This window comes from Ammospiza caudacuta, chromosome 2, assembly GCF_027887145.1.
Source record: "Ammospiza caudacuta isolate bAmmCau1 chromosome 2, bAmmCau1.pri, whole genome shotgun sequence".
Classification (NCBI taxonomy): Eukaryota; Metazoa; Chordata; class Aves; order Passeriformes; family Passerellidae; genus Ammospiza; species Ammospiza caudacuta.
In genome coordinates, this window is record NC_080594.1 from 82539963 (window position 1) to 82554701 (window position 14739).

A 14739-nucleotide genomic window follows, 5' to 3' on the forward strand; every position below is an offset into this window, starting at 1 on the left:
GATCCATTATTAGTGATGCTTGGCATAGTTCTGCTAGCCCCTAGGTTTGCCATTTAATAACTTATCCAGTTTTCCTGCTGTGCTTGTTAAAGCAGGTGAAGTCCATGTAGGCTTGACTCCTTCCTACAGCCTTCTTGGCCTGATATGCCACATTTTGCCACAGTCCTCCCTCCCAGGTCATGCTGCCCTGCTTTGGTTTACTGATGCCATAGAATACATCAGCCACAAGAATAGGCTCTTGCACAGAACTAGGGATGGCAATTAACATGAGTTTACAAATTGTCTATTTTCATTCATTATCGGAAGAGTAATGTTTTCCCCAACTCTCCTTTCCCAATTCTGCCTCCCAGCTCTGCAACTCCACCTGTATGAATGTTGCCCTGGGTTATGGTTGCAAACACACCCTAGAAAAGCCATTTATACTGTATAACAGTAATGCATAGGCTCTTTTTTTCTTGTCTGTGATTCTCTAACTTAAAATGTATTTAAAAAACACAGATGTTAATATTCAAAGAGGATTCAACAGTGAACAATACTGAAACATAATAATACTGAAAGTACTTTTCTTTTGTCTATAAAAATGTCACTAAAATATGCAATATTACAAGTGGTCAAGGACTGATATCTCTGCAGAGGCCACTAGAAATCTGGGAAACCAGTTATCTTCCATGATGCACGTGAATATTTTTTCCCACCCCTTTAGTTTTATAAGGTGTCAGAAGTCAGATACATGCACTTGTGCTGCTGGCATCATCATCATGGTCATCATTCCAAGCAGCGCTAGTATTTTTTCAAATCTAACCATCCATGGGAGACTAGCAGCTTTTAGCATAATGGGTATCAAATATATCTGTTCAGGGTCTGTTTTCTAGTGATTTCCAGGCTTACAGACAGAGCAATGGCCTCTAAATAATTAGAATAATTTTTAAAATTTTACTCAAATTCAGTGATTACACAGTGATATTAATAACTTATCCAATTTTTCTGCTCTGCTTGTTAAAGTAGATTATGCCCATTTAGGCTATATTCCTTCCTTCACACTTCCATCAGTGAAGTGTATTTTCAAGGTTCCAATAGTATCAAGGCACTCAAAAATCCAGTGTGATATTCAGAAACTTTAATTTTCCACTAGCTTCTCAGTGATTAGCAGCAGAACTGTTTCAAAAAAATTGCTTCAGATGATACATGCATTAAACAACTAATGTATCAAATCTTGAATTTTGAATTGGTAGGAGAAATTCAATTGAAAGGAGATGGGAAAATTGAAACCAGAAGAGGATCTGCTATGATGTCTGTTTTAGGCTGAATTATGTTCAATCATCCTAGCTTTTATTCACTTTTTATGTAGTTTGACAAACTGAATAATTTGATGCCTTTTCTCACAATACTCCAGGCAAGATATATACTATCCTATACTCTTGATTTACCTTTTGATCAATATATCTGTTTTCTTCAATTGCTGATCTTTTAGAGTGGTCACATGAGGAAGAAGATGCTGAAGGAAGTCTTCGCAGCAAACAGCTGGTATCTTGTTGCTGGCGATCAATAAACTGCTTCATAAAACTTTCCCTTGGGATCAAATAGAGGATATTGACACATTAAAACACCAAGAAGAGTTAATATTTGGTTTTCCTTTTGACATGTCACAATTCACTAACGCTGAGATGGATAAACTCCCGAGAAAAAGTTGTACTGGGGTATAGATGTATAAATGAACAGAGTGCCAGAACAACTGATAACACCTGAATTCATTTATTAAAGAAATGCATAACTGAATTGGGAGTTGGATCTCTTGCACATAGATTGAAAAAAAATTGCTTTTATTATTTATTTATTTACCAATCAAAGTGCTAAATATTTCAAGTGCCTTTTGCAGTTTTCAGCTCTTTTGAGCTCATTAAACAGCAAGTTGTTACTTCAATGCAAATCAAATGCTGATATAATCCAAATGAAACATACTCTCTGCATGAAATTCTTTCTTGAAGATTTCAAACAACATCTGTTCATATAACTGCTTTGAATGTCATTATTAAGGCGCTTCAGCAATTCTGTGCCTCACATATGCCATGTTTAAAAAGCAGAAGCATTTCTGTTTACAACAAATATACATTTATCTTTCCATATTTTAAGTTCAATAGAGTTGCCTCTTTCAGTGTGAACTATGCAAAAACTAATTTTTCTCTGGAGAGATATTGCTACATAATACAATAGCTTGGTATTTAAAGATATGATGTGCTAGTTTGAAGTCTGTTTCAGTAGTTAATAGGATCATGAGTACAGAATATGCTGGGAAAAACACAACTAGAAAGAAATAACAAAAAAGACTAGGACTAGGAGAAGAACACACTCCATATATAAGCAAAGGATACTTTGACACTAAAAGTAAAGCATCTGTGATTGTTTCCTTGAGATCTGGAAGGTTGCCTTTCATTACCTTTCTGACCAGCATTATTCCTTTTGCTCAGCTAAGGTACTACAAACAGGTCAAACCACTTGACTTAGCTTCCTTGTGAATTTAATCAAAAGAAATGTAACCTTGGTAGACTCGGAACAATGGCAGCAATCCTTTACATCGTTCTCTCTTCTGGCATGTGCTTGTTGAGGACATTGACACAGGCACTTAAAGGATCTGTTCACACAGCTTGTGGCATGTCAGCAGACTTTGTAGCCTGTATATACTAGAGCAGCCCTTGGATTTCTGTCAGACTCTTTTGACACCAAGGAAAAATAATTTTACTCTAACTGATGATCACAGATTTGCAGAATGGTTTGGGTTGGAAGGGACCTAGAAGATCATCGTGTTCCACCCTGCCTGCCATGGGCAGGGACACCTTTCACTAGACCAGGTTGTTCAGAGATCCATCCAGCCTGGCCTTGAACACTTCCAGGGATGAAGCATCCACAGCTTCTCTGGGCAACCTGTGCCACTGCCTCACGACCCCCACAGTAAAGAATGATCAAGTAGATCACTGAGCATCTGATCTTTAGTTAAGGTGAGTTTCACAGGAAAGAGGTAACTACATAAATACAAAAAAGGGACAAGGTCATCACAGGCTAACTGGTTTTGGATGCTTTGTTTTATCCTCTCTAATGATTAACTGCCATTTCATGGAGCTTTAAAAACCTCCATGAGAACCCATTAGACTGCTAGTCACTATGTGAGCCAAGAAACTAAAATCCAAAGGAAAGGAGAAACAACACACTTTTCAATTATATTGTACTTGTGTCAGTTCTGATCAGTCTAGCTGCTTTCATGAATAAGGCATTAGGAATGCTAGGATTGTTTTTCCCCAAATGAGAGAAATGAGGTATACCCAAAATACCACATCTCTTGAATGCCTAGGTTAATTCTGTTTCATTTCTTATTTTCTGAACTATCTGCCTAACAGACAAGAAAAAAAAAAGTTAAATATTTTGGGGTGTTATGTGGCCCCAAAAAAGTTTACAGCATGCTAGCAAAGGAAATATTTCAATACCTTATTTTTGGAACTGTGAAATCTGAAGGAAGCTTTGAGATTTTCACCATTTGTGGCCTGTTTGGAAATTTTTCAAAGATGCGTAGACGCAAGGGAAGCTTCTCCTTTGTATCTGCATTAGCTTCACTTTGCTTTAGCTGAAAACAAAAAAATAAAAAAAAAACAGAAAGCGAAATTTTGCTTTATAATATCCCACTCATTTTTCAGAATCCAAATAACAACAATGGCAATAATTTAAAGAAGCAGAAGATGGCAGCAAAGACCTACAGAAGGTAAATTTGATATAAGTTAATGGCTAGTGCTAGAAGATTACAAATGCCTAACAATACTATGCCTTTAACCGACAGACATAAAATGGGAGGATTGATAATAATTTCAATTTTAAAGTACAAAGCATATTTGTGCCCTATTCGATATACTTATTTCTATGTTTTCTTCATAGGTTCTAACACTTCCATCAAATAAACACCCAAGACCTTTTCTTATTAGGCACATCTTCCTGTATATGCTAACAGCTCTCTGACACTCAAAGAAAACACAGCACTTTAAAAGGCAAGAAATTTTAAGAGAATTCAGCTCCCAGAACACAAAATAACAGGACAATTGCATTTAGATGAGTATTATAAGTAATGACAAAGAACTCAAAAGAATCCATTTACATCAGTGATACTCAGCTATGGCAAATCACATAACAAATATTGTATTTATAATTATCCAAAACCAATTATTCAATGGAATATCACCTATCCAAATACAGAAAAGACGGATACATGTATATACCTGGACAGGTGATGGCTAAAAAGATAAGGTAATCAGTATTCAGGAATCATATCTCTATATCATATCTGTTTATTTTATGTAGCAATTCAGGTGTGGTTTTGCAACAAAATACAAAGTCAAAAAGAAGCAGTGAAATTAATTTTTACATTTATTTTAAACTGTATGTGTATTGTATACTATTTCAGCACATATCCAACTGAAATTCCAATTCTTCTTCTCATCCCTGCTTGTAAGCAAAGGATTAGAAGCTTAAATTTTAAAAGACATTTTCACCATCAGCACCTGCAGGAAATACTGTTGATAGACACCAGCTAAAGATTTTTACCAGGGGGAATAGCCCAGGAATTCAAACAGAGCTTTAATTCTCATTTGCCCTGCCTAGTGAAATGCATTCTCCCACAGCATGCTGTAGAAGAAAAACTGCTCTGCTGCACTGTCATGCTATCAGCAACATCACCACTTCCAGCCACAGGACAGCTTAAACTGAAAATCAATTCATATTCAGTTGGATAGAAGTTGTCATGTGGGCTGAAAACTGCAGAAAACTGAACAGCTACAAACAAAGGCTAATGATTAATGGTAAAGCTGATTCAGAATAAAAAGGAAATGTTGCATAAATCTGTATTGTGGCCAGTCTTGTTTCATTGCTCTATTAACGATCCTTAAAAGGAAGAAATTATTACTTTAGTGCACATGATATTAAAATGTGAAGAGTTGCAAATACCACATGAACTTGGACTTCAATATAGCATCAAAAGGCCAGTTTGGGCACCAATTGCATTACCAGCCAAAGGTTATGTTCACAACAAAGCTTTGTTGGTTAGATATCACAAGGGTATGAAAAATGACGCACAAGTTCCCAGCTCATTTCTGTGCTGCTTTGAAGAGAACATATCTGGGTATGCACGAATTTCTAAATGCTGTTTAACCATTTTCTCACTGACAAGACAAAACAGTGCTGAAGAGAGCCATGAAACCAGGGGAGAGCTGTGTTAACCAACTGGGACAAAAGAGAAAAAAGAAGAGAAAGACTACAGGGTCCCATTATTTACTTCCCATCTACTATAACTGATAAAGTAAGAGCAGGGGAGATGAAGCAAATTTACATAATAAATATGTGAAAATAAATTACTTCAAGAATACAATAGTGTATACAACATAAAGGAATGAGAGAATGAAATTAAGAAACAGAATTTCTATGGTGAGAATAAAGATTACTAGCCTTGTGGGAAAATCTCTGAGTGTTCAGAGCACTCTGCAGAGGGAAGTGCCTTATAATTTCAAAATCAGACTAGTCAGAACCCCTGAAATGTCATAGTATTGCCAAAAGAGATCTTTCACTGAAAAGGAAATGATTTGGATAATCTAATAGGGCTTTTCTGCAACGCTGTACTGTTGAAAGCGTTGGGAAGGGATTATTTTTAGAGGAAGAAAGGTTTCCAGTTTCTGACACTTGTTTTTCAGTAAGGAAACATTGCATAAATATGCATATTTTAGGCACAGACAATGTCACTTAGAGCTATGAACTCCTGTTTTCATAAGTCAGTGTATACAGAATATACAGCACTGCATTGTTGTCTGAAGTCTAAGTGCAGAACAGAGCACAGAGACATTGAAATCAGAGAACTGTGGAGTTCAAAAGGTAAAGAAGGGGATAGGAGAATGATTTAAGATAGGCTTTAAAAAATCCTAAACTCAACACAGTTCTATAGAATAACTCCAATTATTCATGCTGTGATAACATTACATATTGGGGAGTGTAAAGCATTTAGCTTCCCTGAGTTCTTCTCTGTGCACTTAGGGTGTAATTGTTGCTCCACACGACACACATCCTGTTTTGTATTGCTGCTTAGAACCTTTATATTTCAACTTTCTCTAACATTTGACAAACATAGATTTTTAAAGCTACAGGATTATTTGAAATGGGGCTATGATGGTGTAGAATGTTTCTAGCAACAGCTAGACCCAACTAACCCAATAAACTAAAATAAAATAACTGGCCATTTTTCTCTATGATTTTTAGGTTTTATTTCTTACTCTTACTATTGATAAAGAAATGCACACTGGCCTGATTTGCTCTGCATAGCCCTCCATCTACAGCCCAAGAGCCTACTGGAAATGCTCAACAATGTTTTGTCAGCCTAGCCTGGCTAAATTCTTTTGTGGATGGTAAAAAAGGTAACATCTGTAAAGCCATTGAAGAATTTTTTGTCTATCTGACTACTTATATGCTGCTTGAGTTTACAAGAGTAGATTTATTGGCACAACACTTACAGTACAACTGCCCACTCTGAACACAGGTGCACTTTTCCAAATAGCACTTAAATGGTGAGGAATGTCAGAGAGGATATTTTAATTTGGGATTCCTGTGGTTTTTTAAATAATACTTACAGATCTCTGAATACCAAGCTCTCTCTAATCTGTTCACATAATTGTCTTAGATCAATCCATAAGACAGTTGTGAGAAAAAGGCAGACTTATAGGTGAAGAGAATGTTTGTGTGACCCTTTTCTCACAGAAAGCATTATGGCCATGTATCCATTTAGTTTGGAGTAGTTTGAAGTCTGAATCACCAGCACTTCTTGTCTTCAGGTTGAGTTTATGTGCTGTGTTGACAAGCAAATCAGATTCTTCTGGGAGAAAACAAACTGCAGGCTCCACCTTAGTTACCCAAAAATGCAGTCTGAGCTTAGGGATCCCAAGCAATGGCTGGTCCTTAGACAGCTTTGAACCCCACATGTGATGGGACAGGCAGTCCAGTGTGAGACTGAATCTGTTGTGAAGAGAATCCTTCTGACCTGGACATACTGTGAATGGGGTGGCAGCAGACACTGCTATATTGTACCAATTCTCTCCAATGGCACAGGTGTTATGTGGTGTAGTCTTACTTATTGCAGGTGTAAATTTAGTTTTGACTTCAAGGCTTCCTTACTAAAATGTGATTGCCAAAATCACCTTTGGTATAATTAACATCCGGGCCCTTAGAAATGAAGAGAACCTGTAAGTGGTTGTCCAAAATACACACAGTAAAAGGAGTGGTGGTGAAAGTGGAAGATTGAGAAAGGCAGGACACAATAAAGGAGACAGCAGGTAATGACTGTGCATGAAAAAAGAAGGTCATCCAGACAGTAATCACTGCAAATGTGGTCAGAGTGAAAGTAGTGAGTTCTTTTAAAGTACATACTGCAACTCCTTTAATAGCAGAGCTGCTGAAAAAATCTCTAGAGAATTAGAATGAGACAATCATCAGGAGCTGATTAGGAGAGCTGCATTTCCATAATCTCCCTCTGTGTTTGGCAGAAGAAACATGCCACAGTGCATTTCAGATATTCAGGTGAATGCAAGGCAGTGTCACACCTGCCCTCCAGCTGACATCCACTCGTGTGGAAGCAGGATGTGAGAGGTGTCTGCACATGCAGAACTCTCCTGATTTTCCCAGGTGGAATGGACTGAAAGGTGGAAGTGCTCCAGGGTCTAGTAATATGAACAGTTCAAAGGACAAACTAACATGAGTATCTCTTAATATCACTGATTTGCATTTAGGGACAGAAACAACCTCAAATGTATTAATCTTGCCCAAACAAATCAAAAGCTCAAATTTAACAAAGTCAATGAGTTTTAAAGATATTGACACTTGGGAAAGAACATGCTAAAGGAGATAAAGAATTAACCATATCTAAAGGGAAAGACCTACACATTATGACTTTTTGTTTTGTTCTCTATTCATTTAGTTCTCATCATGGAAGAGGAGCCAGTAATGTGCAAAACTGAAAGAGTGAAAGATGCTGTTTTCATATGGTATATGAGGAAAGCGTACATGAAATTCACTTAAACGCTAAGTAAGTATTTCAATGAAATCAAATTATTTTAAAAAAATACAGCAATGCTCTCTTTTATTTTACTTGGCAGGCTGAAATGAATAATTCCAAGTAAAAAGTTTAGCCACTGATGTCCACACACATATTTAGGAACTGGCCAGCTGCCCAGAATAATTTCATGGGGACAGAAAAGTTCAAACCTTTTGCCTAAGTTCAGAAGGTCTCACTAGTGGATGATTTTAAATGAATATTGTTTGGTACATTACAGGGCACTGCTAAATATCAACATTTTTCCCTGCAAATCTTCTTTAGGGGCTGTATTTGAAGAATAAAATGACAATGCAGAATCTGTATTGCATGCTTACCATATCATGTGCTCCAACACCAAACACTGAGCACAAGAGTGCACACAGATAAAAAACATTACTAACTGATACCAGCACCCAACCAACAGCTTTGCAAAATTTTTTATTCATTCAAGTCCTCAGATTTACCATCACCTTTGCTCATCAAAAGGAGCTTTGAATGAAACCCAAGTTATTAGCATTAAATGACATTAACTAAAAAACTAAAAATCAGAAAGGCAGATCAAATGAGATTCTTTTTTCCTTTCTGTTATTCTGAAATCCTATTGACCTGGCAGATTTTTGGGTGTGAATGAGCTATAAGATATGCATATGGGTAAGCTGTCACATCACACACTCAGATTTGCCATCAAAATGTAACAACATTTTTTCACCTGCATTTGATTTAAAATTCAACACAAATCAGACATTCAGTAATACTATTTACACCTGCAATTTCATATACAATGAAGAAAAATGTTGATTCTCTTAGAGCACCCTGCACTATGAAATAAAAGGAAGGTAAAATCAACTCAGAAATTAGGGTAAAAAATTGGATAAATAGAATTTGGGTAAAACTAACACTCACAGCGTTAAAAAGAAGTATTTATGAAGTGTAGATCTTATTAGTATGTCTACAGTGCTATATAGAAGACTGACAAAAGTCTTTGCCTAATATTACATTGTTATTATGTTACATTATTATTGACCTCAAGCCATAATATTTGCCTCTTGGTTCTTCTAGGCCCTGAGACATTATAACACCAGTAATTTTTCTTCAGCTTTTCCAATTCTTCACAGCATCTAAAACAACATGTGAGCTTTTGTGTGCAGTTCTCCTGCACAGAACCTCTGTAAGATGACATTTGGGTTGTGCACTGCCTAACTGAGAGGCAGTTTGGACTCTAAGATACAGTTCTGTAGTGCTCTCCCACCTGCCACCAATCTGGTGGAGCTCTGTCTCTTCTTTCTTTGAAAGCAGTCTCTCAATTAAAATATTACTTGAACTATATCAAATTATTGTCTGGAATAAAGTACCAGGAGCTACAGGAGAGGGCCAGCAGTGAGGGAAAAGTCTTGCAGCATGCACAGACAAGGGTTCAATGTTGGAGCTTGCACTCTTGTCCTCTTTTACTGTTTAGATGTACCAGAAGTGAATTTCACCCTTTGGGTTGATCTAAACAAAGGGGACGTCACAAGCAGTAAAAAATTCTCCCATGTAGGCATGGTTAAACAGAACCTAAACCGATTTTAACTGTGTTCAGCACCGCCATGGGGAAGTTTCAGAGAAATATACCAGAAGCTATGATCACAGTGGTGCTGGCGTTCAGCCAAGAGACTGCACTGTTGATAATGTAAGAGTAAAATAAACTAAAAAAGTTCCTGACAGATGGAGGAACCAGACTACATTCATTTCCCATAGGCACAAGATCTGTTTCTTTAATAAACAACTCTCTGTAACAGGGTTTATATGCTGTGTTAGTATGATTTGGTACTGTGACTGCTGTATCCTAATTGATCACTTAGATAACTTTTTCTAAGTTTTGCATTAGGTCTTCCAAATTTAACAGATATTGAGTAAGATTTCACAAATATGGGATTTTTAATAATTGCCTTCTAGTAATTGTAGCTCCTATCAGTTCTTCAGAAACAAATACTGCTGACAAGATATGATTCCAATTCAAATAGTGGAAAACTTATCTAGCAGAATTTGGCTAAGATATAGTCTGTTTACCTAAAAGATGACAGGAATCCAAATTTTCATAGTTTCTCTGTGATCAACTGAGATAAATAAGATTAATTTTTCAGAGCTATTACTTCATACCGAGTACAGCCTGACAAATATTGCTACATGGTTTACACTTTAGCCTTATTTCCAAATATTTTTGCCTCTGCAGGGGCAAGTATCATGCACTGAAAAGAAAATGGGCAATCCAAGATTCTGTGTAGGGAGAGGTTGTAATCAGGCCCTAGGAATGTGCTTACCAGACTAGGTTCAACCTTCTTGCCCCTAAACTGAAGGAGCCACATAAATTAATTTAGTTACATCTTTTTATAGCCAAAAGTTATGAAGAGACTCTTGTAGAGGTCAGTTCAGATCTTGGGTTGGCTATTTATTTCACACATTTAGTTTTACTTCACTGACTAAATAGGGAACTTGAATCCAGTATGTGCTTTAAATCAGATGCCTGACTCCCAGTGATAGCCAGGATGAATTCAGGCCACAACATCTATGATGGCATTCATCTCAGCTAATGACAGTTCTCCAAATGGGAACTAAATCATACAATCTTCTAGGCACTTCTTCTATTCAACTGGAAAAGGTATCTCCAGATATTGGCTCATCCCATAGTAACACATAAGTGAGAGAAGCCAGATGGACTGTCACCTCAGAGTGACTGCTTCTCTGGATACAGGGGCAGGGTAAGGCTACACCTGTGCCAGCAGTGGGCTATGGGCCTAAGAACTGGAGTGAGATCCCTCAATGTGTTACACTGTTAGCAAGACCAATAGCATGTTTTCTGACCAGCTAGCACCCTCCCTGATCATGCCTGAGCACAGTTTGGTACTTATCCCAACTGGACATGTTCCCTGGAGGCAGTATGGGCACTTCCCTATAAAAGGTAGCTAGTTTTGGGAGAGGAAAATAACTTTTCTGTACGTACAAGCCAGGCTGTGCCATCTGGCCAGCTTTAAGGACAGAGAGCCTGTCCTGGACAGCTTTCTCTCTTGATGTAGATTGGTTAAATTACTATCTTTGAGAAGATGCTCTAGTATAAGGAAGATAAAACAGTTTATAGATTCATAGAATCATTTAGGTTAAAAAAAAGCCCTCTAAGAGCATAGAGTCAAACCATTGACCTAATGCTTTCAATATTTATCTTAGATAAGGTAAATCACACCTTTATTTAAAAACTGTTCAGGGGTACATATTTTGATGGATAGTTTAAAATAGATAATGAAAATGAAACATAAATTTAATGCTAACAATGCCTAACTATTCCTTTAATAGCTATTTCACATATAAATACTATAATGAATATGAAAAATACCATTTTCATATTCATTATTTTTCTCTTGGCATGAGTAGCAGATACATTTTTGTTCCTATACAAAGGTTAGTGAGCTACAAAAAAAAAAAAGCAATATAACAGAAAATGCATTACATGCTCCATTTCACCAGGGGATACTTGAGACTCCATGTAAACTAGGTATCATTATTTGTTATGAACTATATACATGATGAACAACAAGCAACTAAAATATTTTCAAGTCAACAAAAGCACAAGATGTATGAAGTCTGCTCTTGTACAAAGGTCAACATTCAATATTTGTTGTCATTACATTGCAAAGGTTCCATATTGTCACCTCCTTATTACAAGAGTTTTATACCTCCTTGCTGTTTCTCGTAGGCAGTTCCTCAGAGCACTGACTCTTCCATCTTATCACAGAAGCCCAATAACTCCAGTTCCCCTTTCAACCAACCAATCCACTCTTTTATAACTCTTCTTCTTATTGGCTACAGCTGTGGCCTGTTAAAGTCAGCCCTGCTCCTAATCTCTAATAATTGGCTCAACTGTAATTCCTTAGGGGTAAGATTACTTTCTATACTACCTTTATTTCTGTATATTCTATCCCCCTATGAATATTGACTAGTTACAATGTGTTCATCTTCAAGATTCAGGGTAAAATTCATTTCAGCCTTAAAGGGTGCTTCTGCATGGGAAGCAAACAAATTACCACTGCAAGAGGACCTAGAGACTCTTGATATTTGCTTTCCTATCCTAGTTTCTACACAAAGGAAGATTCCTGGAGGTAGCTTTGCAAATGGTCCTTGCCTAAATGTAGCTCAGACAGACATCTTCATATGCCCTGACAGGTTTGCAGGAAAACAGAGCCAATCTGGGAAATTTTAATTTTGTGGGCAGACTTCCAAAGGTTGTCACCACAGGCAGCTCCCATTTACGTAAAAAAAGAGCTGAAGACACCTAGTGAATCAGGCTGTGATTGACTGAGGAAGTCATCATCTTGACTTTCTATCAGGATACAGACAGCCAGAGGTATTTAAAATGCTGAAGAGCAGAGAGGTCATAAGGATAAATGACTCAACTGAAGAGAATGTGTACGTCCTCGCCCACAGTTTAACAAAGGAAGATAACTTTTACCTAGGTCCTCTTCAGACCTAAATATAGAAAGCCTGAAACTATTCCCCATTCATGCAAAACTGTTATTCCACGTGATTAGTATAGGCTGCTCTATGCATTGTGTGGGGTATTCCATGAGATAGATCACCACTAAACTGGAAGGGACAGAAGGCATATCCAACTTGGCTCACTACTTAGTTTCATCTGCATGGTAGGAAACACACCCTGCCAGGTTTGGCTGGAGTAGAGGCAATTTCCTTCATAGTGGTTGACATGGGGCTGTGTTTTGCATTCTCACTGCAAGCTGACAACATAGGGATGCTTTCCTTATCTCTGTGCAGCACTTGAACAGAATCAAGGCTTCTTCTGCCTCTCACCCCACTCCACCAGCAAGGAGGCTGGGGATACACAAGAGGTTGGGAGCTGACCCCAGCTGACCAAAGGGATATTTCAGACCATATGCCATCATGCTCAGTATAAAAAACTGGGGAAAGAAGGAGAATGGGGGGATGTTTGGAATGATAGTGTCTCTTTTCCCATGTCACCAATACATGTGATGGAAGATGGCTTTCCTAGGGACGGCTGTACACCTGCCTGCCCATGGGAAATAGTGAATGAATCCTTATTTTGCTTTGCTTGCATGTTTGGGTTTTTATTTACCTATTAAACTGTCTATCTCAACCCATGAGTTTTCTTACTTTAACTCTTCTAATTCTTAGAGTGAGGGGGGAACTGTGTGGCTGGGGTTAAACCTTGGTACATACCTTTGGAATGTGAACATAATTCCAATTTTCAAATCCAACCTACGTGATCCATATGAATTTGTGAGTGCTGCTTGGGGTGGAAGCACTTTTGTGTAGGTGCTGAATAATATTTGTCACAGACTGTGATGTAGGTGCTTGTGCAGCAGATGGCATTTTGTTTCTGTTGGCTGTGTCAATGCAAATTTGTGTTTCCTTCTTTTAAGGCATGCTATAGTGAGTTTGGGTGTTCTTGTAAATGGATGCTTTGCTGGCACAGGCCAATATTACAAAATCTTCTAACACACAAATGATCTCTACAAAGACCAAAAAGATGAGACACCAGATAAATATTCCTAAAAACCCACTTACATAAGTACCAAATGTGGTAATAAGTTCATTGCTCTTATTCACAGGAGTAAGCAAACATTAACCACAGTGCACAGTACTTTTTCTAAACATTTTTTCCAAGTGTTTTTATTATAAACACCATTATCATGTGCATTTGTTCCTTAAATGTATTCAGCTAAATATGCATGTGGCTGTACACTTGATCTGATGTCCATGTAATTTGATTTGTTTGGGATTGCCACATTGGAGAGGGTCTGTGGAGGAGCCCCAAAAATTTCTTCTGTAATGAAATTAGTTCTCTTCACAAAGAGACCTAATCACAGGACAGGAAGCAATGAATAAGACATTTGCTCAATGATAAAGAGTCTCTCCAGACAGAACAAAGAAATTCTTCACTATGAAGACAACCACTGGAATAAGTTGCCAAGACAAGCCAAGGAAATTTTATCACTGGAGATGTCCAGGAGCTGACCTGATAGGACTCAGGGTAACCTCATCTAATGGCCTGCTCTTAATACAGGTTAGACAGGTGCTCTTCAGAATTCCTTTCCAGCATAGACTGTAATGTGATTCTAGGATTTGCTGATAGCTGTGAACTGCAGGACAACAGATAATCATGCTCTTCAGTTTTACTGTTGTGCATAGGCATACATCCTCTCTTAAGAACTTCTACATTTTCCAAATCATTACTGGGCTCTATTAGATTCTCTAAGAAGATAATGAATACAACTTAGATCTGAGTATTTGCCATCCACACAGTGAAGTAATTTTTACAATCAAATACCTTTACTTAGAAAATGTAACTGAAGTTGAGACAAAATTCACAGATGTAGCTGAGGCCAAAATCCAGGATATTTCTTTAAACGGGGGAGACTTTGTCTTTGAACAAATTAGCTGCTCCTTGCCTTTTTGTGGATGGTTGGTTTGCTCATTTTGAACTAGAGGCAGAACATTTAATTTGACATAAGTGGCCTGAGTCTTAGATTCATTACAGTTACACAGTATTTTTCCAGTACAGAAATTCAGATAGAAGATTTATTTTACTAAAGGACACACAGAGACAAACCTATACAAGTGGTAATTGG

At 37.5% G+C, this 14739-nt stretch overlaps 1 protein-coding gene across 2 annotated transcripts in view; it reads right to left on the reverse strand.

Moving 5' to 3' along the window:
• NALCN (sodium leak channel, non-selective) overlaps positions 1-14739 on the reverse strand; it is a 222683-nt gene that overhangs the window by 53066 nt on the left and 154878 nt on the right. For both annotated transcript variants that reach the window (XM_058824922.1, XM_058824921.1), the window contains exons 16-17: positions 3477-3613; positions 1428-1569 (exon numbers count right to left, since the gene is read on the reverse strand). In XM_058824922.1, coding sequence (XP_058680905.1) covers positions 1428-1569; positions 3477-3613 — 279 coding nt within the window. The remainder of the gene's footprint in view (positions 1-1427; positions 1570-3476; positions 3614-14739) is intronic.